General features: G+C 34.5%; 1 protein-coding gene and 1 long non-coding RNA gene across 2 annotated transcripts in view; both read left to right on the top strand.

The window, feature by feature from the left end:
- On the top strand, positions 1–5,549 carry LOC125280615. The gene is made up of 6 exons (XM_048211276.1): positions 1–421; positions 853–999; positions 1,674–1,736; positions 1,846–2,055; positions 2,427–2,561; positions 4,633–5,549. The coding sequence occupies exons 1-6, from the start codon at positions 305–307 to the stop codon at positions 4,846–4,848; spliced, it is 888 nt and encodes a 295-aa protein (XP_048067233.1). The 5' UTR covers positions 1–304; the 3' UTR covers positions 4,849–5,549.
- A 2,457-nt stretch (positions 5,550–8,006) lies between these two features.
- LOC125279509 overlaps positions 8,007–14,761 on the top strand; it is a 57,509-nt gene continuing 50,754 nt past the window's right edge. The window contains exon 1 of the long non-coding RNA XR_007187398.1: positions 8,007–8,083. This is a non-coding gene — a long non-coding RNA (uncharacterized LOC125279509). The remainder of the gene's footprint in view (positions 8,084–14,761) is intronic.

The raw sequence follows: 14,761 nt of genomic DNA, 5'->3' as shown, positions 1-14,761 counted from the left end.
CTTCTGATGTCCTGGGCTGGCTTCACCAACTCATAAAGAATGCACCCCGCGAGCATGTTTTAATTCCCGTTGATTTTTACGTAACACCCTGTAGAAAGTGGCTGCAGCCAGAAGAACATTAAGTCGCATTCAGCAGCACCGGGTTACTCAAGAGAGCTGAGGACCCCTCCAGTGAGTTTCATAATTAGGTTGTGTAAGGGCATGTTGACGTATGAGGTCTTTGGAAGCCAGCGGGCTACAAATGCAGTTCCTCGTCGCAGTGAAAACTTTGATTTGACCCCCAACCTCGGACTGTGAACTAAACATGAAAACGACCAAGATTAAAGTAATTGGAAGTCAAGTAATTTCAGCCGAACTTGTGGTAGGACTACTACTCAGCATTGCCTATCGGATGTGTTCCAGTTTGGCTTTTTCCTCAGAGGTGGGTCTTTAGTTGCTGTGTGAGTGAAATTATGTAATTATATACAGTGATGTTTTGTTTGTAAATGTTAATAAGCGAAAGCAAACTAATCGTTTTGTGTGAAAATGCCTGCAAAATGGCAAACACAGTGTTTCCTTTAAAATACCATGGTAACTAATATCCAATAAAATACCATACTACAGTTTTGAAACTGGAACAAATTGATAGTCAAAGTCATAAGGCCAATTTTTCACTCAAAACAGTTTGAATGGAACAGAACGCATCGGTCTCGAGACGCGTCATTACTTGACACGCGTTGTAAAACGCGACGCGCTCCGTCTGAACACAATAACAGTTTAATAACAAATAACTAACTTATTGGGCATCTTGGCTGATATTATTGTTACTATGGTAATAATACTTTTGTAAAGCGTTACGCTCTTGTGTTGCAGGGGGAAAGCGTCAGTGACGGAAGCGCGCAGTTTGAAGTAACGCGCTCACTCGTGTGTGTGTGGGTTGCCAGTAATGTTAAGTTCATTTTTTTCAAAAGCAACAGCCATCCACTATCTCTTTCAGCTCATTCCATATCAAGGCTTGTGGTAAGTGCAATGCACAAGCTGTTTGTTTGAGAAATCCATATATTGTGTATTAGATATCTAATACACAATATATGGATTTCTCAAACAAACAGCTTGTAATATTACACCAACATATGTATTTTTAAGGGTTAAATACATACATATTTTTAAGGGTTATTCTTCAACTATACACTACCCTTCAAAAGTTTGAGTTCAGTAAGATTTTTTTTTTTAAGAAATTAATATTTTTATTCATCAAGGATGCATTAAATTGATCAAAAGTGATGGGCAGTCATGATGTCACACAAAAATAATTGTTACAAAAATAATGGTTGTGAAAAATTACAGTTTCCACAAAAAATATTAAGCAAATGTTTTTGACAAGGGTAATAAAAACAAATGTTCTTTAGCACAAAATCAGCATATTATAATGATTTCTGAAGGATCATGTGACTCTAAAGTCTGGAGTAATAATGCTCAAAATTCAGCTTTGCCACCACAGAAATAAATTACATTTTAAAATATATTAAAATAGAAAACAGTTATCTTATATTGTAATATAAGATTACTTGTGCTCGTGCTGCAACCCAAACTTTTGAACAATTAAATGTTCCATCAATTTAGTATTTATTGTTACATTTAACTACATTTTCAAATATGAAGTAAATACAATTTTTAAATGTCTTTCTATACAGGCTTTCCTTTCATTGTTAGGAGTCTGCAAAGAGGGACACATTCAAGGAAGAGATCGTAGACATGTATGTAACATAAAAACCTGATGTGAGCATTTTATTATAACAAGTCACTTTGGTATGGTAAGCGAATGTAAAATCAGTACTCTTGACTTTTTCTGTTCATATTCTCCAGCTTCCCATGGTGGATGTGGCGGTGTTCTTGTTCTTTCTCCTAAGCAGTTTGATTCTTTTGATCTTGGATCACAATCAGTTGCAAGGCTCTTTGAAACGATCTGAACAGCTCACTAAACCCCAGAGGTTTTTCCTTCAAATGGATTTTTTTGCCAACTTCATTTTTGGCCTCATGTGGTTGGTTTTTCCAGGATGGCTACTTGGGTCACAGGTACAAACCTTGGACTATGTTTGAAGGAGATTGTCAAGTCAAGTCACCTTTATTCATATATAGTGCTTTATACAATACAGATTGTTTCAAAGTAGCTGTATTCAGTGATGCAAACAAAGTTCAATTCTGCTGTACAGCAGCTCTAAAAAGAAAATATTGTTCAGCTGAGGTCAGTTCAGTATTGATTCAGTTCCGTTCAATAACTGTGTAAAGTTCATCAAATATGAAATGAGTTCAATTCATCTATAAAGCAGCTCTGAAGAAAACAGATGTCATCAAGTATAGCAGAAAGTTCATGCTATAGGAAGTTGAAGTTCTACTAGATGCTATTATCCATAGATATTAATCCTTTGTGTGTCCATCCATTGTAGATTAGTGGATCTGAGGATAATCTTCATCTCATACGTGCATTTGGAGCCATGATGGTTGGAGACAGCTTTGTTTCTTTTACTACTCAGAAACAAATGGCAACCAATGAGGTATCTGTCTTCAGCAGCCGAGCTGTGGTAAGTCATATTGTCAGAACAAATTGCAGACATTAGGACTTAAATTTGCTCCAAGATGATTTCACATGATTAAGCAAATTATAACAACTGCAAAAAGTGATATATCTGTACTTGATATAAAACTTAAAATGACCTGTGTTGGTGTAATTTAATGCAGTCAGGTTAAATTAGTCAATATTTTTTTAGCATAAAGCACATTTTTTTGCAATTTTTTTACAATGTAGTCCTGTTTAGTGCCACGTGTGTTACTGTTTTGTTAATAATAAAATCAGGCAAATCATTTATTCTTCAAATACACACTACCATTCAAAAGTTTGAAAGGAATTAATACTTTTATTAATCAAGGATGCATTAAATTGATCAAAAGTGGTGGTAAGGACAGTTATAATGTTACAAAAAAAATCTATTTCAAATTGTTCTTTTGAACTTTCCATGCATCAGAGAATACAAATATAAACGTATATATATATATATATATATATATATATATATATATATATATATATATATATATATATATATATTGGTAACACTTTACAATAAGGTCCATTTGTTAAACATTAGTTGTATTAACTAACATGAACTAACCATGAGCAATACATTTGTTACAGTATTTACTAATCTTCGTTAACATTAGTTAATGAAACTACAGTTGCTTATTGTTTGTTCATGTTAGTTCACAGTGCATTAACTAATGTTAACATGATTTAATAATGTATTAGTAAATGTTGAAATTAACATTAACAAAGATTAATAAATGCTGTGTAAGAGCAGTTCATTATTAGTTCATGTTAACTAATGTAGTTAACTAATGTTAACTAATGAACCTTATTGTAAAGTGTTACCCAAATATATTATGTTTTCCTCAAAAATATTGAGCAGCACTACTGTTTTCAACACTGATAATGATATCCAATTTTCTTGAGCACCAAATGAGCATATTAGAATGATTTCTGAACATATTGCGGACTTGTTAACATTAGGAGTTAAAATGTTACAAAAAATATCTATTTCATACAAATGCTGTTCTTTTGAACTTTTTTATTCATTGAAGAATACTGGGGGAAATACTTTTTAGAAATCCCCTTGTTCTAAAAAAATTCTGTAAACACGGCGTCGTCTCAATAAATATCTCTGTACTCACGAAACGACTGAAACCGACTCAAAACGACGTAGTATACATGCCAGACCAGTATGTAGCGCTGTAATTCTGCAACAGAGATACACTAAAAACAGAGAAGAAGACTTGGAGCATGAGCAGAAACCTTGCACGCTGTATACAAACTTTAGTAAAGCTTAGTAATAAAGCTTTACTTTAGTAAAGCTAATAGGCTCAGTAGCTTCTGCAGCACGAACACAAGCATGTATTCCACCATTGTTGTTGTCGTTGCTGTTACGTGACGTAGAGGTGTCTGGCTAGGTTCGAGACGTGGGGCGATGACATCATCGTTTCACAAAATATACGGATTGGCTGTGAAAACACACGAAAACACAATGGTGTCGTTTTCAGATTCATCCACTCTGGTACCCGGTTTAAAAAAAATAGCGGTTTCAGGCTCCCAAAACGGCAGATCTGTCTGGACGAAATGCTTATACGATACAAAATTTACAGCTAAATGCGTCTCCATGTGTACAGGCTCTAAATGGAGGTAGATCTGAATGCCAGTTTGCAGTCAGTTGTGGAGGATATTTAGTCTGTCGAAACATACGTCATGAAGAGAACAGACATCGTTTCCAGGGGGAGTGGAGGTTAACCTTTTTGATTAAAGATTACAAGGGCAGTTGGTTGCCGATAGCCTCGTGGGCAGCACGTCGACATATAGCGGCGTTGCACTTCAGGCGACCCGAATTCGAGTCCCGGCTCACGGACCTTTCCCGATCCCGTCCCCCTCTTTCTCTCCCACTTTGCTTACTGTCCTATCATAATAAAGGCAAAAATGGCAACAAAAAAAATTATGTGTACGGATAAATAATTTATAATAAACACTGCAACATTCTGTTAAAAAAAATAACAATTGTCAATTTTGATTTCATGGTGACTTTAAGCATGTATGAATCTGTATCCATTTAGGGGACTTTGGCAGTTGTCGTCTTCATGATCCACACCCAGCTCACCACATCGGTGTGGAAAACCCCACATCTCTGTTTCTGCCTAGCAGGGGTCAGTCTCTGGGCTGCTAACTCCATCCTTGGTTACCTGAGCTCCAAAGACGCGAGGACAGAGTCAGTGAATGATATATATTGGCGTGCTGTACAGAAAAACGACAGAAGACTTTATGTACAATAGGTTTTTTTCATATGCAAATATCTGCAGACATCATTCTGTGCATTGAGGCTTTATGATGTTAACTGTTTATACTGTAAATATACTGTTATTGAGTTTATAAATATGAAATACATGTATTCCTTTGTAAATAATTGTTGTTTTTAATTTATACTCATGAATATTGTAATCAATATTGTTCATCATGCAGATAAAGACAAAGTGGTCATGTTGTGAGTGCAAGTGATGTGAAGAGAACTTCATAAAAAGTAAAAACATTTTGTCAGCTGTCTGCGACCCGCCTTTCACACTCTCAGGTGTCGAGTCATTCTGCTGCAATATTCACTGAACCATTTGTTTTGTAACTATGGATTCAACATTGGATGTTCCCACAAGCACAAAACTGCAAATATTCCAACATGTATGAACTGTGCAGGAGTGCAGTTTCTGTTTTTATTAGTAATTTTTTTGTTTTAATATTTGTGAAAATAAGGATTATTAGCATAGCATCAAAATGTAATAATTCCTCAGAATATTCTTATTCACAATCAGAACTGTTTTGCTAGATTCTGACATATGCAAGAATCTTTCTTTCTTTCTTTCTTTCTTTCTTTCTTTCTTTCTTTCTTTCTTTCTTTCTTTCTTTCTTTCACCTCTGGCCAAGGGGCTACATCTCCTGTCATGTGCTCATTGTCACTGGCAGCTTAATAAAGTGTTTGGCAGTTGTTTGGTCTCTTTTGCAAGACCTGTGTGAGCAGCAACATTGACCTTAATTCAACTTTGTTCCTTCTGCAAATGCCATGATGTAGTCTAATTTAACAAGAGCCTGCAAAGCCCAAATAAACAGATTTACTGTGCAGCAGAGACCTATTAAAACAGACTGTGCCCAGAGCCTTGCACAAGAAATCTGATTCAACAGCTCAGTTATGGCATAGTGTGTGTTTTAAATATGGTCACTTGGTGGCGCTCCATACACAGATTACAGTCTCTGCTGGCGCTCTTACGTCAAATAATAGACAACAGTGCTGGTAAATTTACCATGAACTGTTATTAAAATGCCATTTCTAAATTACAGTTGCATAATCAGAACTGAAAGTACTGTTGAATGTAGCACAATTATCATAATAAGCTCTTTATCTTGGAATATTAAGCAGTAAGATGACTTTATAGGCTCGGTTCAAGATGGCTGTTTCATTCAGTCCCTCTTTTTCTTCATACACATAAAGGGTTAAAATGAAAATTCTGTCATCATTTTGATCCCCTTTTTTTCTTCTTCTGAGGAACACAAAAGGAACAAATTCTAAAGAATTGTACTGTTTGCTCTTTTCCAATGAATGGCAACTGAAGGTTTCAAACGTCAAAGTGCACAAAAGCACCTTAAAAGTATATAGTAGTCCATATGACTCGTGCACTAAGTGTTCTGAACCCATAGCTTTGTGTGAAAAACAGACCAAAATTGGTCAAAAACGATATACACACATTCTATGTATTAAATGACAGTTTTTTTTTTTAAATATTCACTGCCCCTCATATCTGTGCCCATTAGTTTAAGTTTTAAAACGTTTAAAAAAAAAAAAAAAAAATCAGATTTATTTTAATTATTTATTTAATTATTTTTGAGGTCTAGACATTAAAAAAAAACATTTGGATAAAATCTGGATATTCAAAAAACAAACAAAATAAGGATTTTTGCTGGCAGTCAGAACAACCTATGTAACTTTTGGCCCTTTAGCGGTTAAAAAACAAAACATTTTGCACGCATTTTGAGAAGGACATTGTTTTGGTTGTGCTTCAGCTCTGCGACTGTGAGTTGATATGGCTATCCTACTGCTCATAAAACATTCACTATAAGCTTAAGAGATATAACCAGTTTAGATGGAAAGGATCTCAAGCTGACTAGCTGAAGATTTTACTAGCAATAATAGACATGGTACTTACTTGAAAATAAATTCCAGCACACCACTAACAACAATAATGAAATGACCCTTCACAATAGATAATGCGTTACAATGAACTCTGTTAGAGAGCTACAAATGGCAATTTATGTGTTCAATAAAATACCTTACCTGTTGAGTAATATAAACAACATCTCCTCATCACTTTTACAACATTTCAAATCCCTCAGTTCTCAAAAGCCAAGCCAATGTTGATTCTTGTTTTATTACGAGCTCTGTCATGTTTCCTTTTTGCCAGCAGACTCTCCTCTATTCTGCGTTTGATTAAAATGGGTGATTGATTCCCCAGAGGTTTGAGATTTATCGTCAACCATGTCAACTAACCTATGCCACTCCCACGTATACATATATGACAAGATGCCCGTACATACGCAATTTCCCATGAAAATCATCCTGACATGTCTAAAAACACTTATTGAATTACAGTAGTGAATTGGGGTAAGACAAAAACACATTTTGGAAGAAGGATTGATGATGATGATGACTCAATATTTAAATTTTGTCAATTTTGAAAAAAAAAAAAAAAAAGAATGACAGTGTTACATATAGTGTACCTTTAAGAACACTGTGACTGAAGCATCTCCATTTTATTTGACACATGATTTCTTTGATATTCTTCCATAATTCAAAATAGCTCACTGTAATGTGCTGATAGGAACAGGGACTCAGCCACAAGCTGTCTGTTTGGACAGTGTGGCCGTAGACCCAGTCAGCAGAGCCATAGCTAAACCTCGTCATGAGAACAACAAAATGACTTTGGCTGGAGAGTCCAATCTCTATCAGATTAAAGTCTTCACTGTAACTGCTGAGCTCAGAAAGGGAAAGATTCATAAAGTCCAGCCTAGTTGATGTCAAGAAGAAAGTAGTTGGAACAGTTTTTCAATGTATTTATTTCAGTGTGTTTTGGATTGACTTTTTGAATTGTGTTAAAATGAATTAATCCACAAACTTCTGTTTTTAGGTGATTCTTTGAAAATAGTCCTTTTCATATCAATTCCTCTTGGAATGTTTTTTTTTATTGTTCTTTTGTTTATAATTGATTTGTTGCCATCAAAAAGGTAATAATTTTACAATAAGGTTGCTAAAATTAACTAATGAGACCTTATACTGTAAAACATTACAAAAAAAAAAAAAAAAAAAACCCTAGTATGTACTTCAGTATGTTGTTTATTTTGATCAACAGAGGGCGCTGCTCAATAAACCAGCTTTATTCGTCTTCCGCTACTAATTAGTTGCTCGCGCTATTTTGGCATTGAGAGTTGGACGTGGATTAAACGACCACAAGAACAACATAATTTTATAAGGTAAGACATCGTATCAGCTTTCCTAATGTACCTAACCTTATACGGAAATGACATTTGCAATGCTATTCTCTGCTTTTCGTTGCAAATGAAACGTGATGACAGAGAAAGTGCGCGTTTGAAGTTCACACAGGACGATTCTTGCTTTCGTCCGTTTTTTTAAGCGTCTTTCGCTATGAGCCTTTTTTTAAGCGTCACAAAATGTGTTTGTTACATTGCTTTGCTTCCCATTTAATAACTGTTGTTGAACTAAAAACGCGTCCTGAACGTGGGCCGCCTATAAATGTGAGGTAATGTGCTCTGCATAGAAGTTATATTGATAATAATTTTATAACTTTATAACAAATTAATATTTGTAAATGTTTATAATAACATTTACAAATATTATATATATATATATTTTTTATCAGATTACTTAAAATAACATTAAAGGGTTAGTTCACACAAAAATGAAAATTATGTCATTAATGACTCACCCTCATGTCGTTCCAAACCCGTAAGACCTCCGTTCGTCTTCGGAACACAGTTTAAGATATTTTAGATTTAGTCCGAGAGCTTTCTGTCCCTCCATTGAAAATGTATGTACGGTAGACTGTCCATGTCCAGAAAGGTAATAAAAACATCATCAAAGTAGTCCATGTGACATCAGTGGGTTAGTTCTAGTTTTTGAAGCATCAAAAACACATTTAGGTCCAAAAATAACAAAAACTACGACTTTATTCAGCATTGTCTTCTCTTCCGGAATCCTTTCCATTGAATTGATTCCATTGAATCCTTTCATCTGTCGGCGTTGGTAATGCACTTTTACGTCGCCGTGGTTGTTTTTGGCGATTAGGACATCCGTGACATGCACACTTACGCACCATTTTAAAAAATATAGCAATACTAAAATACAAACAATGTAGAATAGCTTGAATACAGTGTGCGTCTCCCTCAGACTGTAAACGAAGCTCGGGCGCACCGGATAACACGTCAGCAGCGTCTTACGTCAGCAGCGTCACTGCGGAGTCGTGAACCCGGATTGACAACAGACCCGGTAAAGAAGACAATGCTGAATAAAGTCATAGTTTTTGTTATTTTTGGACCTAAATGTGTTTTTGATGCTTCAAAAACTTCTAACTAACCCACTGATGTCACATGGACTACTTTGATGATGTTTTTATTACCTTTCTGGACATGGACAGTCTACCGTACATACATTTTCAATGGAGGGACAGAAAGCTCTCGGACTAAATCTAAAATATCTTAAACTGTGTTCCGAAGATGAACGGAGATCTTACGGGTTTGGAACGACATGAGGGTGAGTCATTAATGACAGAATTTTCATTTTTGGGTGAACTAACCCTTTAAAGTACATTCAGAAAATAACATTAAAACAATAAAAAAAACATTCAGATATTTTTGAAAATAATGAATGTTTTGTTAATTTAATACATATTCATATTTGAATGTTCATAAACTATTGATCTATTGTAATTTTATATATATGGTAATCACTAATGAGAGTTATTAAGTGTTGTTGGTATTGCTGCGTCAAGTTGACTATCAGTGAAGGTGCCTCATGTATCGGTATCTTATATTTCTGAATTCTGTGGTGATTCTTAATTCATTTTTTTAGTTCCTGGTTGTGCATTTTTTAATTGTGTCATATGCACCATATGTCATAATGTTGCAGTCTTTAAAAAATTACATTGTTTTTACTACTTTGTAACCACAACATTTATAACTGTCAAAGTACATAAATTATGAATATGTACATTTTTGGCAGTTTGACAGATAAAGACAGCTAGAGTTTACTAGACAAAATTTTGTTTATCTTCAAAAATCACAATGCTAATTCAGCTTTGTCCCAAATAGTTTTTCAGGATGTTATTTCCGTTTCACCACTGGTCATTTTCTGACTCAGGAGGTAGGAAAACCATTCAAAATTGGCCCATAATTTTTCAGTGAATTGCTCTTTAAAGTGGCAACCTTTGTGGTTTTTCTGACCTGAAAAAAATGAATGAAAATCAAGTGTCAGTGTGCCAACAAAGTGGTCGCCCACAACAAGGTCGATTTTTATGACAGCAAGTGGCTTCTAATTGATCTCTGGTGATTTGCACTCTGCCCGTTCATTTATATCCTTTCAATCTGATGAATTTGTGTCATGTGTGTACCATTTTAACTGTGGATGCCCAGTGACGCATGAATCTGATTCAGCGATTTTCTTGTAAGATTGCAGCCAGGTAGTCAATTATAATAGCACATTTTGGACTATTAGTTGCACGTTGAACAACATTCGACTATAAGAGTGGAAAATATTTTTCAGTAACCTGTTCACTCTCAATTATCGACTTCATATTTCCAAAATGGCATCATATTGTGCCATTTCATAGTGCATCCTAGGCCTGTCACTATTATTCATTATATTATATTATATTATATTATATTATATTATACTGCATTGCACTTCAGATCACAGCACATTCTATAGTACGAGTTTAATAAAAAATGAGTTACTTGTATTAAATGTCACGAGTCTTTCTGTTGACGTTGTGTCATCTTGTTCGTCTCTGTGCCAGACCCCTTCTGTCTTTGGCTCCACATCAAATAAACTTCCTTTGAGGCTTGTTGACTGATCATTCTCACCAAGGAACACATTTCCTGTAAAGCTGCTTTTTGCAGGGGTACATCTACGTCCTCCTTTGCAAGCAGTAGCCCACAAAAAAACCCAGAGCTGTGTGTTTTTTTTTCTTTCCTACATGGGAAAGGAAGTGAATGGGTGATGGTTTTACTAGAGATAAGAAACGAGTTGTCTTTTTTTTTTTTCTTTTATTTTGGTCTGTGAAAGAAGGCTCCCCTGAGTCAAGATGTGCTTTTCTTGATAACATCCATTATAGTGTTCGCTTCACATATCTCCAGATGTCATCTAACAATGCAGATTAAATTGTGATCAAATCACAATACAAAATTCAGCTCATGTTCCACTTCATGAAACATGAGCCGAACAAATTTCTACACTGTAAAAATCATTCTTTAAGTAAATAATGTTGTAGCTTTTCTATTATAACATATTTTTTAAAACTGACAAACAGCATGAAAACTGGGTTAACCCTTTTTTTTTTTTTTTTTTTTTACTTAAAACAGGCCTACAAAAATGGTATTGTGTCCCATTTGCCTTCTTCCCAGCATGCACTGGGGCATGGATAGTTATGGTTGCTATGTTTGACTGTTTGCCAGTTTTGTTTATAATTTGTTGTCATGTTTACACTTTCCACCTAATTCAAATTAATTTTTTAAGTTCAGTTGCTGCCTTAAATTAAGAATAATCAAACTGGCTGTACTTGTCATTTCAACTCTTTTTATTTTTTGTCTTGTTGAATCTCGTATAACTTAAAAAAATAAGTTGAAACTGTTTTTTTTTTTTTTTTTTGATGAGTTAAAGTAAAGGACAAACATAGTACCATGAAGTATTGATCAAATTATTTTTTTACGGTGTGGTATCTTGTTGTCTTGTGATATCAGGATGAGTTAAAATAATAATTTAGTCAATTTTTGTTGAATTTCATGTGTTGACATCTTTGTGTGACAAAGTGTGAATATTACAAGAGTGCTTTTGTCTTATGGGAGATCATAATACAGTTAGTTTTTTAGTAATTTAATTATTTTTCTTGTAATTATATTCTAATACCTGGTACACATTGGACGATTTTGGGCTGTCCCAGACGAAAGATGACCAGATGTGGTGATTTCTGTGGTCGTGACTCCAAAATGGTGGTCCTACGTCATACAGTGAGAGAGGTTCAAAGGCAGCCGAAATTTAGCATGATCATTTCACAGTATCTTTGCTGCTATAACCTACGTCTACTGACTAGCCAATAAAAATGCATCATGAAATGGCGTATTAATCAACGCGATATTGCACTAAAACTTAAAACTACTGGTAACACTTTATTTTACAGTGCAGTAATTACACGTTACTACATGTACTTACTATAGTAATAACAGTAAATTATGCATAATTACAAGTAACTAACCCTAAACCAAACCCTAACCCTAACTGTAACTCAATAGTAAGTACATGTAGTTAATTAATAGTACTCAGTACTTATTTGAGTAATTACAATGTAACTACAGTACTGTAAAATATAGTGTAACCAAACTACTTGCCTCAAGCTCCATTTGCAAAATTGGCATGCTAAGTTGGCCTCTTTTCTTTAGCCATAACTGCATCCATATTGTACTCTTTCGATTCCTCCTTTTTTCAGCGCACATAAAAACTACAATTGCCAAAGTGCCATTCATCTTGCTTTATTTTTTTACCACTAGTGCATGCTAATGATGTGTTTCTATACTTACTTGAGTCATAGCAATTTGTCAAAAGAAACTTGAGAATTCAATAGGTGTCATTATTGTACAGTCTACATATATGTTGTACCCAACATGTGATTTGTAATGATCTTATAGGATTCCTGAAATCACACAGTCTGTTGCAGGCATATTAAACTACATAATATTGCACAATTTAAATGTAAATAAAGACAATAGTTAGCATAGAGCTCTTAAAGGTGGTAAAATTTTCAAAGATTTTAGTGACAGCAACTCCGCATTTTAAGATCAGTCAAAACATTTACTATTAATAGTTAAACCTACAGGCAAACAGTTGTCTTTATATTTTTAAGTTTAATGCAAACACCTGTTTTTGGGTCATTAACAAATAAGGTTTTAAAAGTGTAAAAAAAAAAAAAAAACAGTTTTATTAAGTGTTAACAATGAGATTATGTGGTTTTTATAATCAATTACCACTGCTTTTGTAATTTTTTACAAGATGGACAAAATTTGTCACCAAAAAAATCATTTGGTTAAACCAAAATTTCAATTTTACTGAATGACACTTTTGGTTATACCGAATGATGAAATTTTCAAACAATGCTAACAGGCTGATATCTAGCTAGTTAGCTTGTTAGCTAGCTAGCTAGCAAAAGGACAAGCAAACATTTTATATTTAGTACAAGTTTTTAAAATATTACAACATTTTCCATGTTTTATAGTGGTTGTACCGAATGACCTGATTTTTCGGGACATGCGTATGAGCAAGTGAAAACATGAATTGTTCATATAGTTAAAAGAGAGTTACTTTACTTCACGACCATGTGGTCCTTTGCAGGTGTCTGAATGATGTCACATCCTGTCATGATATTGACCGCATTACTTGGGTCCCTTTTATATTGGTTTCTCCGAATGACATCAATGAAATTCATTTTTCCAGGCATTCTTTCTCATAACAAAGCAACAACTTCTACACATAATTTTAACACCATTTTGTGATATATGTTGATATATGATGTTATAAAATCATGCCAGAATAAAAAAAAATATACATTTATTACATTTTAAGATATTTTAATCACAAATGAAATGGTTGTATTGGCCTTTGGATGGTTAAACCGAATGATCTTTTGACACTTCAAAATCTTTAAAATACCTTTATATGTAGCAAAATATAATTAAAACCTTTTGGATTCAATAAAAGAGATCTAGTTGTACTACCTTACATACTTTGGATGTTATATCTTTGTTTATTAATAATAATAATAATAATAATAATAATAATAATAAGGCCTTTGGACAAAAAAAAAAATTACCCATCATGTCAGTAACATCTTGACCCTTTTACAATTTATGTAAATCAATCATAACCATTCTTACATAAAAAGCTGCAATTAATTTAATGAGACATTTTGGAGATTTTACAGATTTACCCGAAATTCGTTCTGCTCGTGTTGAATAAGGCCCTCAAATTTTATATAAAAATAAAATGCATTCATGTGGTGTATAGAAACATGCTGGGTCTTTCAAAAATGTTTTTTATAAGAAACAATACAAGCTGCTTAATTTTAAATGCTAATTGCGAATGCAACTCAACCAATAACCACAATCACTGCCTGTGTCCAATACAATGCCTACAGATTAGCCTTTAATAGTCATTAGGCTTTGTTGGCACTTGAAAGCCCCAGTGTGTTAAGGGATTGCATGCGACTGACGAGAGTTTTCCCAGTGTCAGCAGAAGGGGGGGCGGTTTTTTGTAAGCAGAACAACAGTAAACAGATTATATGGCAGACAAACAATGGAAAGTGTTCCTAACTGATCACCTCATTACAGAGGAATAACAAGGCCAGCTAAGATTAGCAGCGGGGGAATGAGAACTTGATTGTAGTGGTATTACAGAGGTCCCTTAAACCATACTGCTTATTAGCCGCAGGTTGAAACGTTCCTGTGTGGGTTTTAAATGGAGTTGGGCTCCTCCTGTAGGCAGGCTGTAGATGTTTCCTCAGTGGGATCACATTAACCCTCACTGTGAGCAACATGGCTGCCCTACAGAGCTCTGGAAGTAGGACTGCTAATTTAGCTTATTATAATTCAAAGACGAATTTCAGTGGTTGCTTGGTTACAGAGAGAGCTCACTGCATGACCAAGACCTCGGTTTATTTAAATCAACATTTGTGCACTTTGGGCCATTTATTTCAGACACCACAAAAGAAAGGATATTGACTTTTTTGTGCAATAAGTGTTTAATGGTATTGATGTCGCTGAATGGGTCATTTAGGCTTATTAGCCTGTGTCTGCATCAGTAACTATTTCAAAATGAATGAAACTGCATTTCATCTGGAAAACCTGCATGTGAAAAACACATTTGTTGCA

This window comes from Megalobrama amblycephala, linkage group LG12 (assembly GCF_018812025.1).
Source record: "Megalobrama amblycephala isolate DHTTF-2021 linkage group LG12, ASM1881202v1, whole genome shotgun sequence".
Taxonomy (NCBI): Eukaryota; Metazoa; Chordata; class Actinopteri; order Cypriniformes; family Xenocyprididae; genus Megalobrama; species Megalobrama amblycephala.
This window is presented reverse-complemented; position numbering and strand designations above follow the sequence as displayed.

Coding starts and splice junctions, on each gene's coding strand:
- LOC125280615 (XM_048211276.1), top strand. CDS start 305: ATGAAAACGACCAAGATTAAAGTAATTGGAAGTCAAGTAATTTCAGCC. Junction 422..852: donor GTTTGGCTTTTTCCTCAGAG/GTGGGTCTTTAG, acceptor CTTGTGTTGCAG/GGGGAAAGCGTCAGTGACGG. Junction 2,562..4,632: donor TCTTCAGCAGCCGAGCTGTG/GTAAGTCATATT, acceptor GTATCCATTTAG/GGGACTTTGGCAGTTGTCGT.